Source organism: Bidens hawaiensis, unplaced genomic scaffold, assembly GCF_021521415.1.
Source record: "Bidens hawaiensis isolate Kalapana, Puna unplaced genomic scaffold, B.hawaiensis_p1.1 tig00027067_1, whole genome shotgun sequence".
NCBI lineage: Eukaryota > Viridiplantae > Streptophyta > Magnoliopsida > Asterales > Asteraceae > Bidens > Bidens hawaiensis.
In genome coordinates this window covers 13,685-34,069 of record NW_027494362.1, presented here as the reverse complement: position 1 = coordinate 34,069, position 20,385 = coordinate 13,685, and the positions used below count along the sequence as shown (strand labels likewise).

The following is a 20,385-nucleotide window of genomic DNA, read 5'->3' as shown; positions in this document are numbered from 1 at the left end:
AAGGCAAGGCTTCATGGAGGACTTCGTGTCCTTGATATATATACATCTATATAACTTGTTCATACATATTAATCTTGCTTATTTTAGTTTGTTGGTCATGTTTACAAGTTCCATGGTTATAGGTTTTTAAAAGTCTATGCTTCGGTTTAACCGTAAATAGCTCTAAACCGTAAACCGAACTTTGTTACTAGTTTTGTTTGTTTAAACATACTTAGTGTTAGATCTAAGTTTCTAAAATCATTTTTACAAATTCTATGGTTATGGGTTTGTAGAATCTTACCTCGGTCTTAACCCGAAACACGATCCGAACCGAAAACCGAACTTTTGTTTAAAGACTTTATTGTTAACTTTTGGTATTTTTTTATTTGTACATTATTATATAAGTTATTTAGTGTTTGGACATGTGGAAACCATCTATGAACTTGTTGTGAGATGGGAACCGAACCAAACCGACTCTTGCTCGCTTAAGACACACAAGTGTGTTTTTTTTAGCCATCAAGACTTGTATATTTCTTTAAAAATAGTTACAAATTGATTTTTAAATATTTTCTTAAGTACTTGGAAATGTTGGATCCAATTTGATCTCATAATAAAGTTTGGACCGACAAAACCGAACACTCGCTTAACGTGCGTTGTTAGTTCTAAAATAATGGAACTACATACTTGGTTAAGTCTTATTAAATTTTATTGAGTTATCTCATAACATTCAATATTTTGGAAAGTTGACTTTGGGTTTGACCAATTATCAAGACCCGAACCGACAACCCGAACACTCGATAAAAAAAACCCGTTTTAGTATCTTTATTCCAAAGGGATTTGCATTCTTGCATTTTACCCACCTTATTACTTAACATAGGTTGAGTAAATATTAAGGTTAGATACTTTAACCCGGTTTCGAGCAAACTTACATTTTTAAAGGGTTATTATTATAAATTCTTAAATAGTCACATTTTAAACATTGAACTTTAATTATTTACATTTCTCAACATTTATTTTGTTTAAAGACCTTCAAGACAACCTTTCTAAATTCAAGACTTCTTTTCTTTTTAGGCATTGTGCGTTAAACTCGTCGTTCCGACAAATCTCCAAATTATCATCTTTCAAGTTTACCACTTGAAGGTGAGTATTTCATACCCCATTTTCCATCTTTTATTTTGGGGGTGACATTTCATACTTATTCAACAAAATGCTTTATATTTGAATCTTAAACCACAAACATAGTTGTATACTTTACCTAAATAATTGCTCGATTTGGTGTTCTATGCTTATATGCCTATGTGTCTATCGCTTTTGGTTGGTGGAACTATAAAATCCTAGACTATTTGGCATCCCCTTATAGCAAGGTGTCGTTAACGTAATGCAATTAACGATAACTATAAAATTCTAGACTATATGGCATCCCCTTATAGCTAGGTGTCGCAAATGTGTTTAGCGATATCTATTTATCCAAATTACCACTTTTATTTATCGTTTCGTATACAAGTTTTGTGGCTATCTTTATTATATACTAATATGATTAAACTTATGAATTGCTCACCGACCTTTGTGTTGACAAACTTTATTTTATGAAATGTTGCAGGTTTGCATCTTGGTTGATTTATGATTGTGAAGAAAACGACATCAAAGACCTTAGGATATTAGTAAAAATGAACAATATCAATTTGTCATATTTTGTGATATCTTGTTTATGGTTATTTTATGGATAATTGTTATGTGACATTTTCAATGTTGTGAAATGAAATGAGTTTATTAAATACTGTTACTTTAATTAATGTCATGTGCTTATGGACAATCGTTACACCTCGGCATGTTCCGCCGCCTTTGGTCGGGGTGTGACAATTTCCGCCAACTTAGCCGACTTGTATTCGTTGAAGTCCTCGGCCACCGTTTCCTTTCCTAATCTTGACGATTCCCCACTTTTCTTGCGATGCGGCCGTGTGGGTGTGGGTGTGTCTTCGTCGGGATCGTCTCCGGGTTGATCGTTCAAGTTCATGTTCGGCGTGTTGCTTGACAAGCCGTCGGTAGACGTTGTGTAGTTCCCGGAATCGGAAGTTTTTGATCTTTTTGAAGAAGATCCTTTTTTCCTTGGAGCCGTCGGTCCGTCCATGTCGACCGCGGGAACCGGTTCCCACTTCGGGTGGTGTCTCGCAATATCCCACGCATCCAAGTGGGGAAAAGATTTATATCGGAAAATCTTGATATAATTGCTCAAGGCGTTCTTTATGATAGTCGCCTCGCTCGCTCCGCTTTGTGGAGCTTGGCTCTACAAAACATTTCGAAAAATATATATATATCAAAATTGTAAAATAAAGTAATAAATTATAAAAAAAATTTAACTAATAAATTTTAAAAAATAATTACCAATTGGATGTAGCAAGCATTAAATTTTGACATTTTTTTCTATTCAAATCTCCCAACTTGGAAGTCATTTTATCCATGTTTCGATCGGTTGCACCGGGAAGTTTTTCGAAATGTGCAATAACACGTCTCCATAACAACTCTCGTTTTTGTTGGTTTACGTGTTTTTTTGTTTCGGAGGCGTGTAAATAAGCCTTGGTCAAGATGACCTCCTCCGCGGACGACCAAGGTCTACGGACGATGGCATCCTCCTCCGCGGGTTCATCTTCATCCACATCGTCGTCTTCATCACGAAAAGCACGTGCAAATTGATGTATAACATTGTTATCCTCTAAATGATCGACGGACGTTTGTGACGGTTGAGATTGAAACGTTTCAAAAGGATTATTTTGAAATATTTGGCTAGAAAAAGGTGGAATAAACGGTTAGTTTTGATACGGTGTCGATGAAAACGGTGAATTAAATGTTTGAGATTGAAATGGTTGGTTTTGGAACGGTTGTGGTTGAAAAGGTTGTGGTTGGAATGGTTGGGTTGTGTCGGGTTCATCTTGTAATCGGAATCTCGCCGGCTCGCCAAGATTTTGTCGTACCTTTGGTCGGGATTGGGTTTTCTTTAAACCTGAGCCACGTTTCTTTGAACCCTCCATTTGTGTGATGTGAGAATGTTGTTTGTAGTAGAGGATTTGAGTTAGATTTGAGTTGGATTTGAAGATGGATTTGATTATATTTATATAGGTTAATTAAGTTTTTTTTTTATCTCCTCAACGGTCACATTAACGATCGAATTGAGTGCGTGATGGCTGATGGGAGGACCGGCGGCGGCGTTCCCGTGACTATCACGCGTGATGGCCACGCTATAATGGACCACCCCCACTTCCCTTAAAATAGACAGATAGATGAGTTAATGGTCTGAAATTATAATTTAGTTACATGGGAATTTGTCATGAGAAAAAAGTCAACATCTAAAATTCTTTACGATCATTCCCAACCCTATATCTATATATATCATATAATTACACTAAAAAAACTGTATTATCTCTCTCATGTTTAATTAAATAATATTTTTTATACCTTTATCATCATATTTTCTCTCTTTCACCCACAACTATTTTATAAAAATATTAAAAAATTATACAGTATCTACAGTGAAACCCCAAATTTAACTTTCATATATATCATTTTCTGTTTCATCTACTTACAACTACTCATAACCATACCATATAATTTACAAATCTCCCTCACATGTTTTTAGGGAACGGGCTAAGGATGCTCAATGACATCAAGATATTGAAATTTTTTACTTAACCGGAGCCGTCTTTGAGAATCATGAAAAAGTTTTGGTTTGAAAATAAAATAATTTATGAGTAATTAGGTTTTAACATTAAAAACACACATATTTTTTTATAAAAAATATATATAATTAAATAAAAATTCAGGTTTATAAGATTTAGAGACGCATATCTTTAGGGAAAAAAAATCTTAAAAGGTGGATGATGATGAATGATAAATTATGATGATGGACCATGATACCATAACATTAAAAATTCCTATATCCATACATACAGACATGACACATACATACATGATATGATATGAAGAAGTGGATTTGACTTGCTGCTTCCATTGAAGAGAGAGAAAAGAAAGAGAAAAGGTAAAGAAGAGAATGAAGAAAATTCAATCCGATACAATTCTACTTTGACGTCCGCAAGCTCTCTCTCTCTACTTTCTCTCTCTAAACCTACAGGCAGATTGAACCCTAATACTCCACATATATTATTATTATACATGCCTATCAAATAACAAGTCTCTTCTGCACAAGGATTTGCATCACCATTCAATTGAATTCACTGCTCTGCTGCCTTCACTGTTGATTCCTAGCAAGCTTTTGAGTTTACGTGCTGTTCTGATTCACTATTTATCGTTATATTAAGTCGTTATTGTTTCTAACCCTAGCTCTATGATTATTTACTTTAGCTAGCTGCATTTGATTTGTGATAATTCAATTCTAGCTTTAAATCGCTAGGTTTTCGCTTTCAGGATTCGAACCTCGACATTGAAAGAGTTAGCTTCTAGTTTGTGTTCTTCAAGGTGAGATATTATTATTATTATTATTATTATTATTATTATTATTATTTAATGCTTATTATTATTATGCTTTTGAAAGTGATGTATGTAGGTTAACTAATTTACAAGAGTGATAAACTATGCAGATATCGATCGATGAACGAAGTGGATGGATATCGGTACTTTGCAGCTGGTTTGAGTGATACAGGACTACTTATGTATTACACAATCTTAGTGTTTTAGATACTTCGTGACATTGCATTCGAGCTTGTAGTTCAGACTTTAGAGAAGTTTATATTATTTATTTTCATTTTTGGGAAGATGGTGCCATCGGGGCCACCGACTTCACTTAACGGTGCACAGTCTGTTCCGTCTTCCATGTTAAGGTCAAACTCGGGTTTATTGGGTGGTCAAGGGGGGAATCAATCTGGCTTTCCGTCTCTTGTGTCCCCACGGACTCAGTTTAATAACATGAATGTGCTTGGGAATGTGTCTTCTCTTCTTCATCAGTCTTATGGTAATGGCGGGTCGAATTCGGGGAGTTCTATAAGGGGTATGATTGATAATGGGCCTGATTCTGATCCGTTATCCAGCATAGGAAATGGGATGGGGTTTAATACTCCTTCGTCTTCTCTTGGTCCGTCAAATATGATTAACTCAAATGCACCGGGGCAACATTTTTCAAACTCATCACCAAACTTGCAGCAGAGTCAGCAGTATTCTATCCCTAATAATAACATTCAGCAGCAGCAGCAGTATCAAACTAGCCAAGTGAAAATGGAGCCACAAGTGGTGACGAATGAGTCAAATTCTCAACAGATGCAAGCGTTGAGAAACCTTGGTCAGCTGAAAATGGAACCACAAGCGATTCAGCAGACCATTAGAAACTTTCCACCTGTAAAAATGGAGCCACAGCATTCTGATCAATCATTATTTCTGCAACAACAGCAGCAACAACAACAGTTGCTTCAAATGTCCAGACAATCTCCTCAATCTTCTGCTGCACAAATTAATCTTCTGCATCAACAGAGATTCTTACAGTTACAACATCAGCAACAGCAGCAGCAGCAGCAGCAACAGCAACTGTTGAAAAATATTCCTCAGCAACGTTCTTCACTTCAACCACAGTTCCAACAAGCAATGAGATCTCCTGCAAAGCCAGTGCATGAACCGGGGATGTGTGCAAGACGGCTGACACATTATATGTATCAGCAACAGCATAGGCCTGAAGTAAGATTTGCACAAAGTCTCCTTTTACTAACACATTATATGTATCAGCAACAACACATTATATGATTTTATTTATTTTGCAGGACAACAACATTGAGTTTTGGAGAAAATTTGTGGCCGAGTACTTTGCTCCTAATGCCCGGAAAAAATGGTGTGTTTCTTTGTACGGTAATGGACGCCATACCACTGGAGTCTTTCCTCAGGTGAGATATTATGCAACTATGGCAGACTTGCTAACTTTCTACTAGAAGTGTGCATGGTTCGGTTTCGGTCTCAAACTGAACCAAAAACCAAAGATTTGGTTTTTGAGTTGAACTGTTCTATTTCGGTTTGGATTCGGTTTTATTTACCATTTGAGCTTGAAATTTTTGGCAGGAAAACATGGTGCAAAATTATGAATTTGGGGATAAATCTTTTTGTTAATTAATGTTTACTGATTATTATACATTTAGGTTACACCATTTATTAAATTTTTATAACTGTCTTAACATTCAAAATCTAAAATGAAAATTTATGAACTTGGTTTGGTTCGATTCTTTCGGTTTTAATTACATGCAATATTGAAACTGAACCGAAAATTTGGTTTTTATAAAAACATGAACCAAATCGTTGGTTTTTGTTTGGGTTCGTTCTTTTGTTATGGGTCGGATTTGGGTTTCATGCGCCCCCTACTTTTAACAACCCTTTGTTTTAGAGAAACAGTGGTTTCATTGCTGCTTATTAATGGAGGTCATGTATTACTGGCTTACTATTATGTTTGTGCAGGATGTATGGCACTGCGAGATATGCAATAAGAAGCCAGGCCGTGGCTTTGGTATGTCTTTTCCTTTTTGCAGACCAATAATTTCATTCAAACAAAGACTTAGTTTTTTTATAGGGTTTTTCATTTTTTGAGGCGTTTGTTTGTGTTCTGATATAATATATGTATGTAAATGTGACATCAGAGGCGACTGCGGAGGTTCTACCAAGGCTTTTCAAAATAAAGTATGAGAGTGGTACTTTGGAGGAGCTTTTATATGTTGATATGCCGAAAGAGTATCAGAATTCATCTGGTCAGATAGTGCTTGACTATGCAAAAGCCATACAAGAAAGTGTTTTTGAGCAACTTAGGGTTGTTCGTGATGGTCAACTGCGAATAGTCTTCTCCTCAGATTTGAAGGTTTGTTTCCACTTCATGTGGTCCTAAAAGGTTGGAATATTACTTTTTGCATGTATTTACCAAATCCTTTTTCACAGATATGCTCATGGGAATTTTGTGCTCGGCGGCATGAAGAGCTTATTCCTAGGAGATTGCTCATACCCCAGGTTCTTGTCAATAATAACTGTTTCTTTTTTAAATCAAAATAAGTTAATAGTGTTGTAAAGATATAGTTTTGTGATAATATAAGATTCCAGATCTTGGTCAAAGATGTTATTGATAAAGAGGGAAAGTGAGTAAATGAGATGCTGAAGATTAGGACCGGTTATTATCTATTAGCTTAATTTTAGGGCAAGTTATTATTCTGGTTGATGCTTATTTATATCTTCTGTTCTAGTTTTAGGAGAAGTCGATGTTTATTTTTATGAATTTACCTGGTTAAAATCCTTTTAATGGAGATCTAATCCTTCTCGAATCGGATTAATTGGAGAATAACCCATCTCGAATCGGGCTAACTATCCTTTAATTTATTGTTTAAGTTTTGGTTTCTATCATAATATTCATATGTTCTTTATATATAAAGTTCAATATAGGAAAAGAAAAAGGTGTTTGATGGCTTTAGTGTAACCAGGCTGCTGGTTTTCTTTTACAGGTTAGTCAGCTAGCTAATGCAGCTCAGAAATATCAGGCTTCAACTCAAAATGCTTCATCAAGTTTATCTCAACCAGAATTGCAGAACAATTGTAACATGTAGGTTTCCATGCAACACGTTTACTGATGCTATTTTAGCTGTCTCTAAATGCAGAACAGTTAACGTATTTGGAAAATTTTGTCTTAAAAAACATAAGACGGAACACATAGGAATCAAAATGAGACATTGTGTTTTTTCTTCTTTTGCTTTGATAACATCGTTAAAAGGCAAAACGGTCAACACATGTTTTTGTTTTCTTTCTAACTCAACGTTTTAAACAATGAAAGCATTAAATTGCTTATATATTATAGCTTCATATACATAATTTAATTTTGTAAACAGATATTGTTTTCCCATTAAACTGCCAAATATTCCAGTTTAGGCTTAAAATATAAATTTAAAGGCAGAAAGCAAAAGCATAGCCATTTAAGGCCGTCATATAACTGGGTGCAGAATTTTATATAGGTATCAACAATATATGAAAATAATGGCTTTATTTTGATGTATTGTTAATATATCATCATAATCTCCACTGAGTTGCTTAGGTTGTTAGTTGAGTCTAATAAGTATGATTCCTATGAACTAATGGAGACAGTATAATATATTCTAAAAGCTTGAATAGGTGGGTGGGGTTCATAAGAAATAATCATTGTGTCGGGGGCTATTTGTTATGCTTTTAGCACACGCTTATACAAATCTTAATTAATGTTACAGGTTTGTTGCTTCAGCTCGTCAGTTGACAAAAGCATTGGAAGTACCGTTAGTTAATGATTTAGGATACACAAAGAGATATGTCCGGTGTCTTCAGGTAATCTTCTTTTGTAATTACCTATCAGTTTACATGCTTAATTCTATTTTGATCACACATGCTTTAAGTTTCCTATTTGCTTGAAACTAGATATCAGAAGTGGTCAATAGCATGAAGGATTTGATTGATTTCAGCCGAGAAACTAGGACGGGGCCTATGGGTAAGTGTTTCGAAGTTTGTTGTCTTTTAAATACCTAGTTACAAAGTGCTATTATTCACGTGGATTTGTTCTAGAAGCCTATAATGTTGGCATTATGAAGCATGTATATGTGGCACTGGTAATCTATGGCTTTTTTGATCAATCATTGTGTGATATGTTAAAAGGATAGGCCATAGGTACCAAAAAAGAATAACAAACTGAAAACAGTTTTGCTTAAGAACAAATTATGATCTAGATTTGATTCACACGATTATGAAAGTTTTGTTTAAGAACAAATCATGATGTAGATTGGTTTCACACGATTATGAATATTTGTAGGCATCTACTTTTGTTTAAGGTATAGAAATCTATTCTTGATCAGGATGTATTTATAAATCTTTTTTTTAACTACTTAAAATCGACCTCATTAATTTCAAACGATTACAATCAACTGTGTATATACCTTATTGATATTTACGCAGAGAATCATATAATATAGGGCATAATATTATAGTTTGAAGATGGTAATATATTAGCCGTGTGCTTGTATATATGCGCGCTATTTGCACATGTAAGCCGTTATAAGGTCCAATCGTATAATTATTTTTGCTTTAGGTTATTCATCCTCTTCTTGATTCACCACAAGTTAAAGTCACAGTTTATACCTTTATATCACAAAATAAGAAGTAAATAATAATTAATGTAATATAAGATTAGGCACTAAAATCTTAGCAACTAGGTTAAAAGGTCTTTTTATAATCTAGATATACATAGTAATAAGTTACTAATGTGCAACAATTGTACATATATTTAAAAAACAAAGGATTGTACATAGTAATAAGTTACTAAATTGATATTCAAATTTTATAAACAAAAATGTGAATTTGAATAGTATGTCAAATTCACATTATTTAAAGGCTATGCAAAATGCTATAGAGTATAGAAGCAATATTGTTGTATTTAGAACATCATAAGACTGAACACAACATGGATACGAGTATGCGTAAAGTATTGTGTATTTCTTTTGTATTTATTAAAAACCAGTTTTTTTTTTTTATTATTAAAAGACTAAACACTAAAGACAACATGGATACGAGTGTATGTAAAATTGCATCTATTTTTTTGTATTTATAAAACCTTAAATTTAGATTTTTATTGATTAAAACCACATTAATATATGAAAAAATAATAAAGAATTGCCGGCATGATGTAATTTTATGTCTTCATTAAAATTAGAGTTAATTGTACCTTGTTGTTCACCTGCGATGATTATCTGTTGTCGGCTTTATAAATGTGGTAAGATCACAAAGAATTCTAGTTAATAACTAGAAGGTTTTGTTATCTTTAAATAGCATGAAGGTTCTTATATATAGTAGTAAAATTGTAGATAATACCAATCAAACCTACCTTTTATTATTGTGTATGCCATATCAAGAACCCCAACCATTGATTTGAGTATTATCTTCCCTGCCTTCTGAAATGGTTGAAATAAAATTAAAGGAGTTAAAATCCTATGCAGTATAAAAGCTAATATGTGTAGCCAATTTGCTATTACATGATTAATATCTTAGAATATATACTTATAAATCATCAAAGTTATAAAAAATTCTTTATTAAATGTTATGCTTCAAGCCTTCGTCTTTTTATTTGTGTTATTCGTTAACAAAACATATGCCATCTCAGATGCATAATTAATATCGTTACATTTAACTTTTGCTATTATAAATATCAAATAACAACACAATCTTTTTTCTGTTTACGTATTCATTGCTCCACAAAATTTATGCTATCCAAGTTTATCTACTGACTACTGAAAAACATTGACTAATAACCTGATAACTAAAATTAGATTTCAGATAATATCGACCAAAATGATCTTTTAACTTTTTAAAAATAAGCAGAAACTAGTTATCTTTGAATTCCTTAATACTGTGATTGATAGTACTCACTTCTGGTGGATTTAATGATGGTTAGTACTTGAATTTTGTGGAGAGTAGAATTTTATAACTTCTTTAATCGGAAACGATTACTTTTTTGTTGTATATCAATCGTATTTTATTTGTAAAACACAATATTGTAGTGCATGATATACTGACTTATATGATAAAAGACATAATTTACATAAGTTATAAATGAATCAAATGCTAATTGGTTCAACTCAAGTCAGAAATCTATTATTTCGATAGCTTCTCCATTTTGTTAATTGCTTTTGTTAAAAAATTCTTTTTATTTATTTATTTTCACTGCTTGTGTTGACAGAGAGCTTAGCTAAATTTCCGCGAAGGACATCTTCAACATCTAGCTTTCATAATCAATCCCAACAACCTGAAGAACAAAAGCACCCGCAGCCAACCTCCGCTATGCAAATCACATCCACCAATGGCGTGATGCCATGTGTAAATAACGCTAACTCCTCACTTCCGACTTCTTCCAACACCACCATCGCCAGCCTACTTCACCAGAATTCCATGAATTCTAGACATCAAAACCCACTCAGTAACACAAATAGCCCATCTCCTTTACCCGTCACCTCTCCAAATATTTCCATGACTGATGCTGATGCCAATGACTCTCAAAGCTCCGTGCAGAAGATTATTCAGGAAATGATGTCATCCCATGGTGTTGGCGGCGGCGGTGCTGTTGGGTCAATGGGGACTGACATGAAAAGTTCTAATGATTTAGTTCAGGCGGGGAATAATGGTTCTTCGGGTGTTGTGGGAAATGGTCATGCGGGTATGCGAGGTGCCATGGGTCAACATAATAGTAGTAATAATATTAACAATTCTTTGAGTATGAATGGAAGGGTTGCAATGCAGATGATGCAGCAGGATTTAGGGTGCCAATTGCTTAATGGTCTTGGAGCGGTTAATAATGGCTTTAATAATATGCCATTTGACTGGAAACCGTCTCCTTAGAAGAAGATGTAAAGTTATATCCAAAAATGTTGCAAAGAAGATGAACAGAGCGAACAAAGAAAGAAAGAAAGAAAGAAGGCGTATGATAGGCGGGTGACGGGAAAACTAAACCCATGTCGTGTTGGTGACCCCTTGCGTTGGATTGTATTAGATGAAAGTAAAGATATAGCATGCCAGTTTTTAATTTTTAATTTTTAATTTTTAATTTTATGAAATTGATCTTTGGTATGTTGCTTGATTTTGTTGGTTATGATTGGAAGATGGCAGGTGGGGATGCTATTGCTCAGGAACTGGTATATCTCTACACTAGAAGTGAGTGTATGTATATATCTATGGAATATGTTTAATGTAGAATTTAGTTGGCTTTTTTTTTTTTTACCTCCTTGGCTCATAGTGTTTTGAGATGGGTTGGGAACGGGATAGCTAAACTTGGATTTGAAAATTGAAAGCAAGAAATGCATTTTTCCGGCCTTAAAATTGTTCAAAGAATTCAAAGGAACATCCAAACTCATGCCGCCTCGCCTCTATCCTAAGGCATGAGGGTTTGATCTTCCCAACGAGGTATTAGGTTGATTTGAATGGGTGTGGTTTAGTTGTCATTAAAAGAAAATCTAGTTTGTATCAGTGGTTATGGAATGAAGTTTCAAACTCCTGCTTCAAAAGGAAGTAAAATATATTCGTTGGAACTAGTGACCATTTTTCCATCTAGATCACTCGTTACCTGTTAAGGAACATGTAGATTTCACTTCTTTGTCTCGGCTGCACAAAACGTCATGGAATGGGTCTGTTATGTTCTAGTTGAACCAGTCTTCGGGTGCGTTAACAGTCTTCGTCCCCGTTGTCTTCTAGTTGAACGAAGCCTAATCATTGATTCATTCAAAGATGAATAGCCTGGCCAAGTTACAATTTTGATTAATGAATTTGGTTTATGAATCCGTTGAAGATAACCACCCAATTAATGATTTCCAAAATTCAATAAAACCTGTTAATCTGACATTTCAACACCATATTTGTGATTCCCAGTTCATATGTTACATTGTTGGTACAAAGATTTCTGGAAATTATGGACAATTTTTTCTCTTGTCCAAGAGGAACTCAACCTTACTCTCTATCCCAGCGTCGGAGGGTGTTTCCAGAGCTTCAGTTCTAAGTCACCTTCTAACGTGTTCTTTACATGCATGTTGCAGCTAGGATTCAAGCTAACGAAAGCTCCGTGTCACCTCTCTCTTAGATACAATAAATAAAATAGTTTCAAAGTTTATGCAACTCATGATTTGTTGTAGACTTGTAGGTAAATTATAAGCATGAAAACAAATTTATAACCTTTTGTTATGCAATGAAAATTACATAAAAATTTAATCACATGTTTCAAATTTATAAAGCAAAGAAGCTTTGATGCATAAGCCAGCCAGCCACTGTTAATTTAATTAACATACTTGTCTAAAGTGGCACAAAGAGTGGACTTAGGAACAGCCCCAATGACACTCTCTTTCTTTTCTCCATTCTTGAAAAAGAGCACTGTTGGGATGCTTCTAATGCCGTACTTTGATGCGATGTTGGGGCAATCATCGGTGTTGATCTTATAGCACACTGCCTTGCCGGCATATTCTTTTGCAAGTTCATCGACCACCGGGGCTATCATCCGGCAAGGCCCACACCATGGTGCCCAAAACTCCACCAACACTGGAAGCTCTGCTACTTCCACCAGTTCCTTCCATGTACCATCTGTTACTACTTTAACTACATAATCCAAAAACACAACTCCATTAGCTAGTAATAACGTTACAAATAAGTAGCTACAAAAATAAAAACATTGGATTCATTTAATATGAGTCTCTAACCTTTATATCATTTTAGTTATCAATATATAAATATAAGTAACCTATAACTAATTAAATAAATAATCTTTTTATATATATTCTACTTACAAATGGAAGATTATGAAATCTCTTGGAATTGGCGGTCTCAATCACCCCTAATCACGCGTTAATAAAACTTAGTTAAAATAGTAATATAACTCGGATATCCAACCCCACAATATCTTAAAAAGTCTACTTATAACTTATTAATGTAATATAATCCGGTAACATTCAGCGGCTTAACTAATACTTTAAGAAAACCTCGTGTTCTCGTTTTCTTTAACGGCAACCCATACACTCATATACATTCTACTTCTAAACTACTTTAAGAAAAGAATAATCCACACCCATATAAGGATTTTAACACTGGTCTTCTGCTTAAAAAGCGTTGACTTTACCACCCAGCTAAGACTGAAATGGCTAAACTGTGTTCTCTTAGTAGGGGGGGGGGGGGGGGTATAACTTCAAGGCAAGCTCTAAGGCCAGCGATAATGGTTTTGGTGTGTTTGTTTTCATTTTTTTTGGGTGTTTTGTATTTTCTAATTTCTTGCTACATTATACTATTTAATAGCAAGATTATTTAAATAGCTCTTGTCTCATGGTTCTCTTGCCAACTTGTATAAGTTAATTTGTTAATCGTATAAATGTGTGAGTCATATTTGACCTGAAGATAAGTTCACTCATATAAAAACTCATAATGGTTTAGCTTGAGTAACGAGTCGTTGGCTCATACATATCAACTAAATATTTAGTAAAAGTAAATATACAAATGACCAAAATTGGGCTAGAGTTTATAGAAAAAACTATAATAATGAAAGATGTAGATACCTTTACCTTCATTTGTAGAAGCTTTGCAGACGATGCGAGATCTGGTAGTGTTGAAGGACTTTACAAAGGAAGGTTTAGTTGGAAGCTTGAATATGCAGGTGACCGAAGGATGATGAACAACACCCCTATACATTTGGAAGCAACTCTCCATAGCCATTTTACTCTGCTTGCTTGTATGTGTGTGGTGCTTGTAAGAAACTATGAATGGTTCAAATATAATGTTTTTGTGGTTTCCCTTTTTCTGTTTTAATTTTATTCCATTCTTTTCTATGGACTTCACACGTCTTCGTGTTTTTAGTTGGTTGATCCAATTGCAAATTTTACACGTGTGTAACTTACAAGTACTTTGTACTATTGTCACATTTTCAGATATTACAGTTAGAAAGAAAATCTTGGTTTTGAAGAACAAGAACAACAATAAAGAAATATAGCATGATCACATACAACGGTCGAATACTTTTTCCACCAACAAACGACTGAAAAATAAGAACGTCAATCTTATCTGAAATCTTATTTATAGTTTTTGCTTTATTGGGAATATATTTTCTTTTTGTGGGTTATGTTAGTATGTTACTAATATGTTGGAACCTGCTAACAAATTGCGTACGTTTGTGATGTTGAGTAAGTGGTACTAAGTTTTTTTTTTTTTTTGTAGTGATAGTTTAATCGTAATTACTTTATAAAATTTGTAATTTTAAAGTACAGGTATGCAAGAAAAATAAATAACATTTAAGGTTTAGCGGTTGTAATCGTGTCAATCTATGAAAACTTGTGATGTCATTAGGTTTGTGCCAAATTTCCAAGCTCGTAACGTGTTCAATCCACAACCCGCAAATACAACCTTTTTACCACCCTAACTAGTGAATAATAATTTTAAATCAAGAAACTTTTTATCCGCATTCAAATAAAATGTTAGTTTCAGTGACAAAAATATTTTAAGGGTCTTGGTTTTCATACATAATAGGGTAAAAGACATAAAAATTTTATAGTAAACTGTTGTTTACTTTTATATAAACTGCAGTTTACAGAAAAATAAAAAGATATATGTTATTAAAAGTGGGTGTGTGAAAAAAGAAAATTTTAAATCAAGAAACTTTTCATCCGCATTCAAATAAAATGCTAGCTTTAGTGACTAAAATATTTTACGGGTCTTGGTGTTCATACATCATAGGGGTAAAAGACATAAAAACTTTACATAGTAAACTGTCGTTTATTTTTATAATCATGTCCCTTTATAAAAAGAGAAACACTGTGTTAGCTTCTAAAGATTGCTATGATTTTGAGATAAATGAAAAACTTGGTAAATTACAAAAATCTAATTAGTTTGAAATTGAGATGAAAAGAAGAACGATAAATAAAAGATTGTAAATATTTTGGACGAAAATCAAAACAAAAGCCTTTTGTGTATATTTAAATATGGATATTGCTATAAAGGATGTAAGGCGGTTAAGGGTCTCAAATTTATGTGGACCAAACTTTATTTCACAAATCTAAATAGGTATGATTGAGATACAATGCAAAGATTGTGGCTCCACCTATAGTTTATTTTTTTTTGAGTATTTACGCCAACTTCCCCAAAATCATAATTAAAGTAAAAGGGTTATCTACTTATTTTCTAATAAAGTAAAATAAATAGGGATACTTGTCATATTTTAGTTAATTCTTATAATTTTTTTCCTCCAAAATTAATATACCCTAATATATGTAATAAATCAATAATTATTCACTTTCCTTTTACACTATATTTATATAATATCTATATATTTTTATAAATATAAATATTAACAAATTATTTTACTATATATTTCAAATACTTGGTGAATTCCAAAAATTAACAACAAATCATGTTTCTCAAATGAAAATTGTTTCGGGTTTTTTGTGGAAGTTTAATTTGATTTTATGGGTCAAAAGTTGGTACATAGATTGTTTGGTACAAGTTAACTACATTTAGGTCAAAATTTGTTACGGGTCAAAAATGAAAATTTTGAGTTTTTTTAAAAGTTTGAAAATGCAAAATAGATTTATCATCAAATTTGTTATGGGTTCAAAGTGTTGACTTTAAAATGTCAAAAATATGAAAGTTAGAATTTTAAACATGATCCGGGTTTAAAGTTTATTTTTAAGGGCATTTTTTGAAATAATCAAAAGGTTCGGAATTTGGCAAATTGATTATTTTTCCCTCAACAATTAAAACTTAAGAAAAAGATTGTGACACCTTCGACATGCCACCCCCGTGCCTATCAATGCTTCTAACTTTTATCAAATTTCAAATATTTATATATGTCAACATTAATTTTTCCTTCAGTGGTAATCAGAACGTTGTATGGGAAGCATGTCATGCAAAACTACGCTCAAATGAAACAAAATATTCACAAAATTGAATGTGTTGACATGTTATTTTTTATGTTGTCGTTATGACAAAGTCGAGAAGCCCTCTAAAACTTATCAACATCTTTTTTATTGTGTAGCTCAGAAAAACATAGTTCTTGAAGAACGTCCATTGTTACAATTTAATATCATACTTTCCTTTGATAGGTGGTAAATTGATAAATATATCAATAAAGGTAACGCCTCTTTTGTATTTAGGCTGAATGGTTAGAACTACTATCGTATGAGAAGTCTTATTTTCGAAATTGGTGCATAACCAAAATTCTTTCAATTATACATATATGACACCGAGAATGAATTTTTCAACAGAAAGAAGCATTCTTGGGTACGATTTTGCACGCACATTTTTTTATTAAGTTCATTTAAAAAAAACATTTTGTGATATAAATAAAATCAATTTATGTACACATTGTATAGATACAAGCATATATGTAATACATTTTTTTCATATACACTATGTAATTATTTGTTTAACTTATAATTTTATAATTTGAATTATCCCGTGTGTAACACGGGCTCTAAAACTAGTTATCTAATATATATAAATGTAACGATTGGTGCCACTAAGTCGTCATTGGGCTACTTGGCGGCACCTTATTTGTCCATAGTAATTTGTTTTTTTTTTGTTTTGGTACCGTAACGAGCATAACGGAAGCCGGCCGAACGACGGCACCTTATTTGTCCATAGCAATTTGTATTTTCTTTTTTCGTTTCGGTACCGACCGAATGGCAATTTTTTGTTGTTTGTTTTAATTATGATAAAGTAACAGACGTGACAGAAACTGACCGAATTCGCATATACTTACTCCCTCATAGCCCGGGACCGAAAACACTCGGGTTTTACCAACACCTGGGTTTACCGAACGACACCACCCTTTGGTCCAGTCAATTTTTATATTTTCCCTTTTGTAGCTCCGGTACCATAACGAACATAGCCAAAACCGACTGAATTCGTGTCTAATTACCATCTCAATGCACATGACTGGCAACGCTTAGGTTTTACCACCACCAGGGTTTACCGACCAAACAAACATGGCTTTAAATAATTTATTTTTTATATGTTAATTTGACGAATATGGTTTAACGCTAAGGTTTTACCAGTGGTGTCTATACCATAACGAACGTAAACGATACCGACTTAATTCTCGTCGACTCACCGACGTAATGCTCGGGCTTTACCAACGCTTGGGTTTTACCAAAAGTTTGAAAATGCAAAATAGATTTATCATCAAATTTGTTATGGGTTCAAAGTGTTGACTTTAAAATGTCAAAAATATGAAAGTTAGAATTTTAAACATGATCCGGGTTTAGAGTTTATTTTTAAGGGCATTTTTTGAAATAATCAAAAGGTTCGGAATTTGGCAAATTGACTATTTTTCCCTCAACAATTAAAACTTAAGAAAAAGATTGTGACACCTTCGACATGCCACCCCCGTGCCTATCAATGCTTCTAACTTTTATCAAATTTCAAATATTTATATATGTCAACATTAATTTTTCCTTCAATGGTAATCAGAACGTTGTATGGGAAGCATGTCATGCAAAACTACACTCAAATGAAACAAAATATTCACAAAATTGAATGTGTTAACATGTTATTTTTTATGTTGTCGTTATGACAAAGTCGAGAAGCCCTCTAAAACTTGTCAACATCTTTTTTATTGTGTAGCTCAGAAAAACATAGTTCTTGAAGAACGTCCATTGTTACAATTTAATATCCTACTTTACTTTGATGGGTGGTAAATTGATAAATATATCAATAAAGGTAACGCCTCTTTTGTATTTAGGCTGAATGGTTAGAACTACTATCGTATGAGAAGTCTTATTTTCGAAATTGGTGCATAACCAAATTCTTTCAATTATACATATATGACACCGAGAATGAATTTTTCAACAGAAAGAAGCATTCTTGGGTACGATTTTGCACGCACATTTTTTTATTAAGTTCATTTAAAAAAAACATTTTGTGATATAAATAAAATCAATTTATGTACACATTGTATAGATACAAGCATATATGTAATACATTTTTTTCATATACACTATGTAATTATTTGTTTAACTTATAATTTTATAATTTGAATTATCCCGTGTGTAACACGGGCTCTAAAACTAGTTATCTAATATATATAAATGTAACGATTGGTGCCGCTAAGTCGTCATTGGGCTACTTGGCGGCACCTTATTTGTCCATAGTAATTTTTTTTTTGTTTTGGTACCGTAACGAGCATAACGGAAGCCGGCCGAACGACGGCACCTTATTTGTCCATAGCAATTTGTATTTTCTTTTTTCGTTTCGGTACCGACCGAATGGCAATTTTTTGTTGTTTGTTTTAATTATGATAAAGTAACAGACGTGACAGAAACTGACCGAATTCGCATATACTTACTCCCTCATAGCCCGGGACCGAAAACACTCGGGTTTTACCAACACCTGGGTTTACCGAACGACACCACCCTTTGGTCCAGTCAATTTTTATATTTTCCCTTTTGTAGCTCCGGTACCATAACGAACATAGCCAAAACCGACTGAATTCGTGTCTAATTACCATCTCAATGCACATGACTGACAACGCTTAGGTTTTACCACCACCAGGGTTTACCGACCAAACAAACATGGCTTTAAATAATTTATTTTTTATATATTAATTTGACGAATATGGTTTAACGCTAAGGTTTTACCAATGGTGTCTATACCATAACGAACGTAAACGATACCGACTTAATTCCCGTCGACTCACCGACGTAATGCTCGGGCTTTACCAACGCTTGGGTTTTACCAAAAGTTTGAAAATGCAAAATAGATTTATCATCAAATTTGTTATGGGTTCAAAATGTTGACTTTAAAATGTCAAAAATATGAAAGTTAGAATTTTAAACATGATCCGGGTTTAAAGTTTATTTTTAAGGGCATTTTTTGAAATAATCAAAAGGTTCGGAATTTGGCAAATTGACTATTTTTCCCTCAACAATTAAAACTTAAGAAAAAGATTGTGACACCTTCGACATGCCACCCCCGTGCCTATCAATGCTTCTAACATTTATCAAATTTCAAATATTTATATATGTCAACATTAATTTTTCCTTCAATGGTAATCAGAACGTTGTATGGGAAGCATGTCATGCAAAACTACGCTCAAATGAAACAAAATATTCACAAAATTGAATGTGTTAACATGTTATTTTTTATGTTGTCGTTATGACAAAGTCGAGAAGCCCTCTAAAACTTATCAACATCTTTTTTATTGTGTAGCTCAGAAAAACATAGTTCTTGAAGAACGTCCATTGTTACAATTTAATATCCTACTTTCCTTTGATGGGTGGTAAATTGATAAATATATCAATAAAGGTAACGCCTCTTTTGTATTTAGGCTGAATGGTTAGAACTACTATCGTATGAGAAGTCTTATTTTCGAAATTGGTGCATAACCAAAATTCTTTCAATTATACATATATGACACCGAGAATGAATTTTTCAACAGAAAGAAGCATTCTTGGGTACGATTTTGCACGCACATTTTTTTATTAAGTTCATTTAAAAAAAACATTTTGTGATATAAATAAAATCAATTTATGTACACATTGTATAGATACAAGCATATATGTAATACATTTTTTTCATATACACTATGTAATTATTTGTTTAACTTATAATTTTATAATTTGAATTATCCCGTGTGTAACACGGGCTCTAAAACTAGTTATCTAATATATATAAATGTAACGATTGGTGCCACTAAGTCGTCATTGGGCTACTTGGCGGCACCTTATTTGTCCATAGTAATTTGTTTTTTTTTTGTTTTGGTACCGTAACGAGCATAACGGAAGCCGGCCGAACGACGGCACCTTATTTGTCCATAGCAATTTGTATTTTCTTTTTTCGTTTCGGTACCGACCGAATGGCAATTTTTTGTTGTTTGTTTTAATTATGATAAAGTAACAGACGTGACAGAAACTGACCGAATTC

The 20,385-nt window shown here is 33.4% G+C and overlaps 1 protein-coding gene and 1 pseudogene across 2 annotated transcripts; one reads left to right on the top strand and one right to left on the bottom strand.

The window, feature by feature from the left end:
- Nucleotides 1–4,711: 4,711 nt before the first annotated feature.
- Nucleotides 4,712–11,379, top strand: LOC143574618 (transcriptional corepressor SEUSS-like). Its single transcript, XM_077059198.1, has 9 exons — nt 4,712–5,652; nt 5,736–5,855; nt 6,418–6,466; nt 6,597–6,811; nt 6,889–6,957; nt 7,443–7,540; nt 8,196–8,289; nt 8,380–8,449; nt 10,688–11,379. Exons 1-9 carry the CDS (start codon nt 4,744–4,746, stop codon nt 11,341–11,343), a joined length of 2,280 nt encoding a protein of 759 aa, XP_076915313.1. The 5' UTR covers nt 4,712–4,743; the 3' UTR covers nt 11,344–11,379.
- A 1,387-nt stretch (nt 11,380–12,766) lies between these two features.
- Nucleotides 12,767–14,199, bottom strand: LOC143574626 (thioredoxin pseudogene; annotated as a pseudogene). The gene is made up of 2 exons (XR_013142631.1): nt 14,037–14,199; nt 12,767–13,083 (listed from the first exon to the last, which is right to left on the bottom strand). The product of XR_013142631.1 is annotated as a thioredoxin pseudogene (transcript).
- Between the last annotated feature and the right edge of the window lie 6,186 nt (nt 14,200–20,385).

Excerpts from the sequence above, each read along its gene's own strand:
- LOC143574618 (XM_077059198.1), top strand. The coding sequence starts at position 4,744 with ATGGTGCCATCGGGGCCACCGACTTCACTTAACGGTGCACAGTCTGTT. Across the intron at positions 6,467-6,596 it reads GAAGCCAGGCCGTGGCTTTG|AGGCGACTGCGGAGGTTCTA; the intron begins GTATGTCTTTTC and ends ATGTGACATCAG. Across the intron at positions 6,812-6,888 it reads TCTTCTCCTCAGATTTGAAG|ATATGCTCATGGGAATTTTG; the intron begins GTTTGTTTCCAC and ends CCTTTTTCACAG.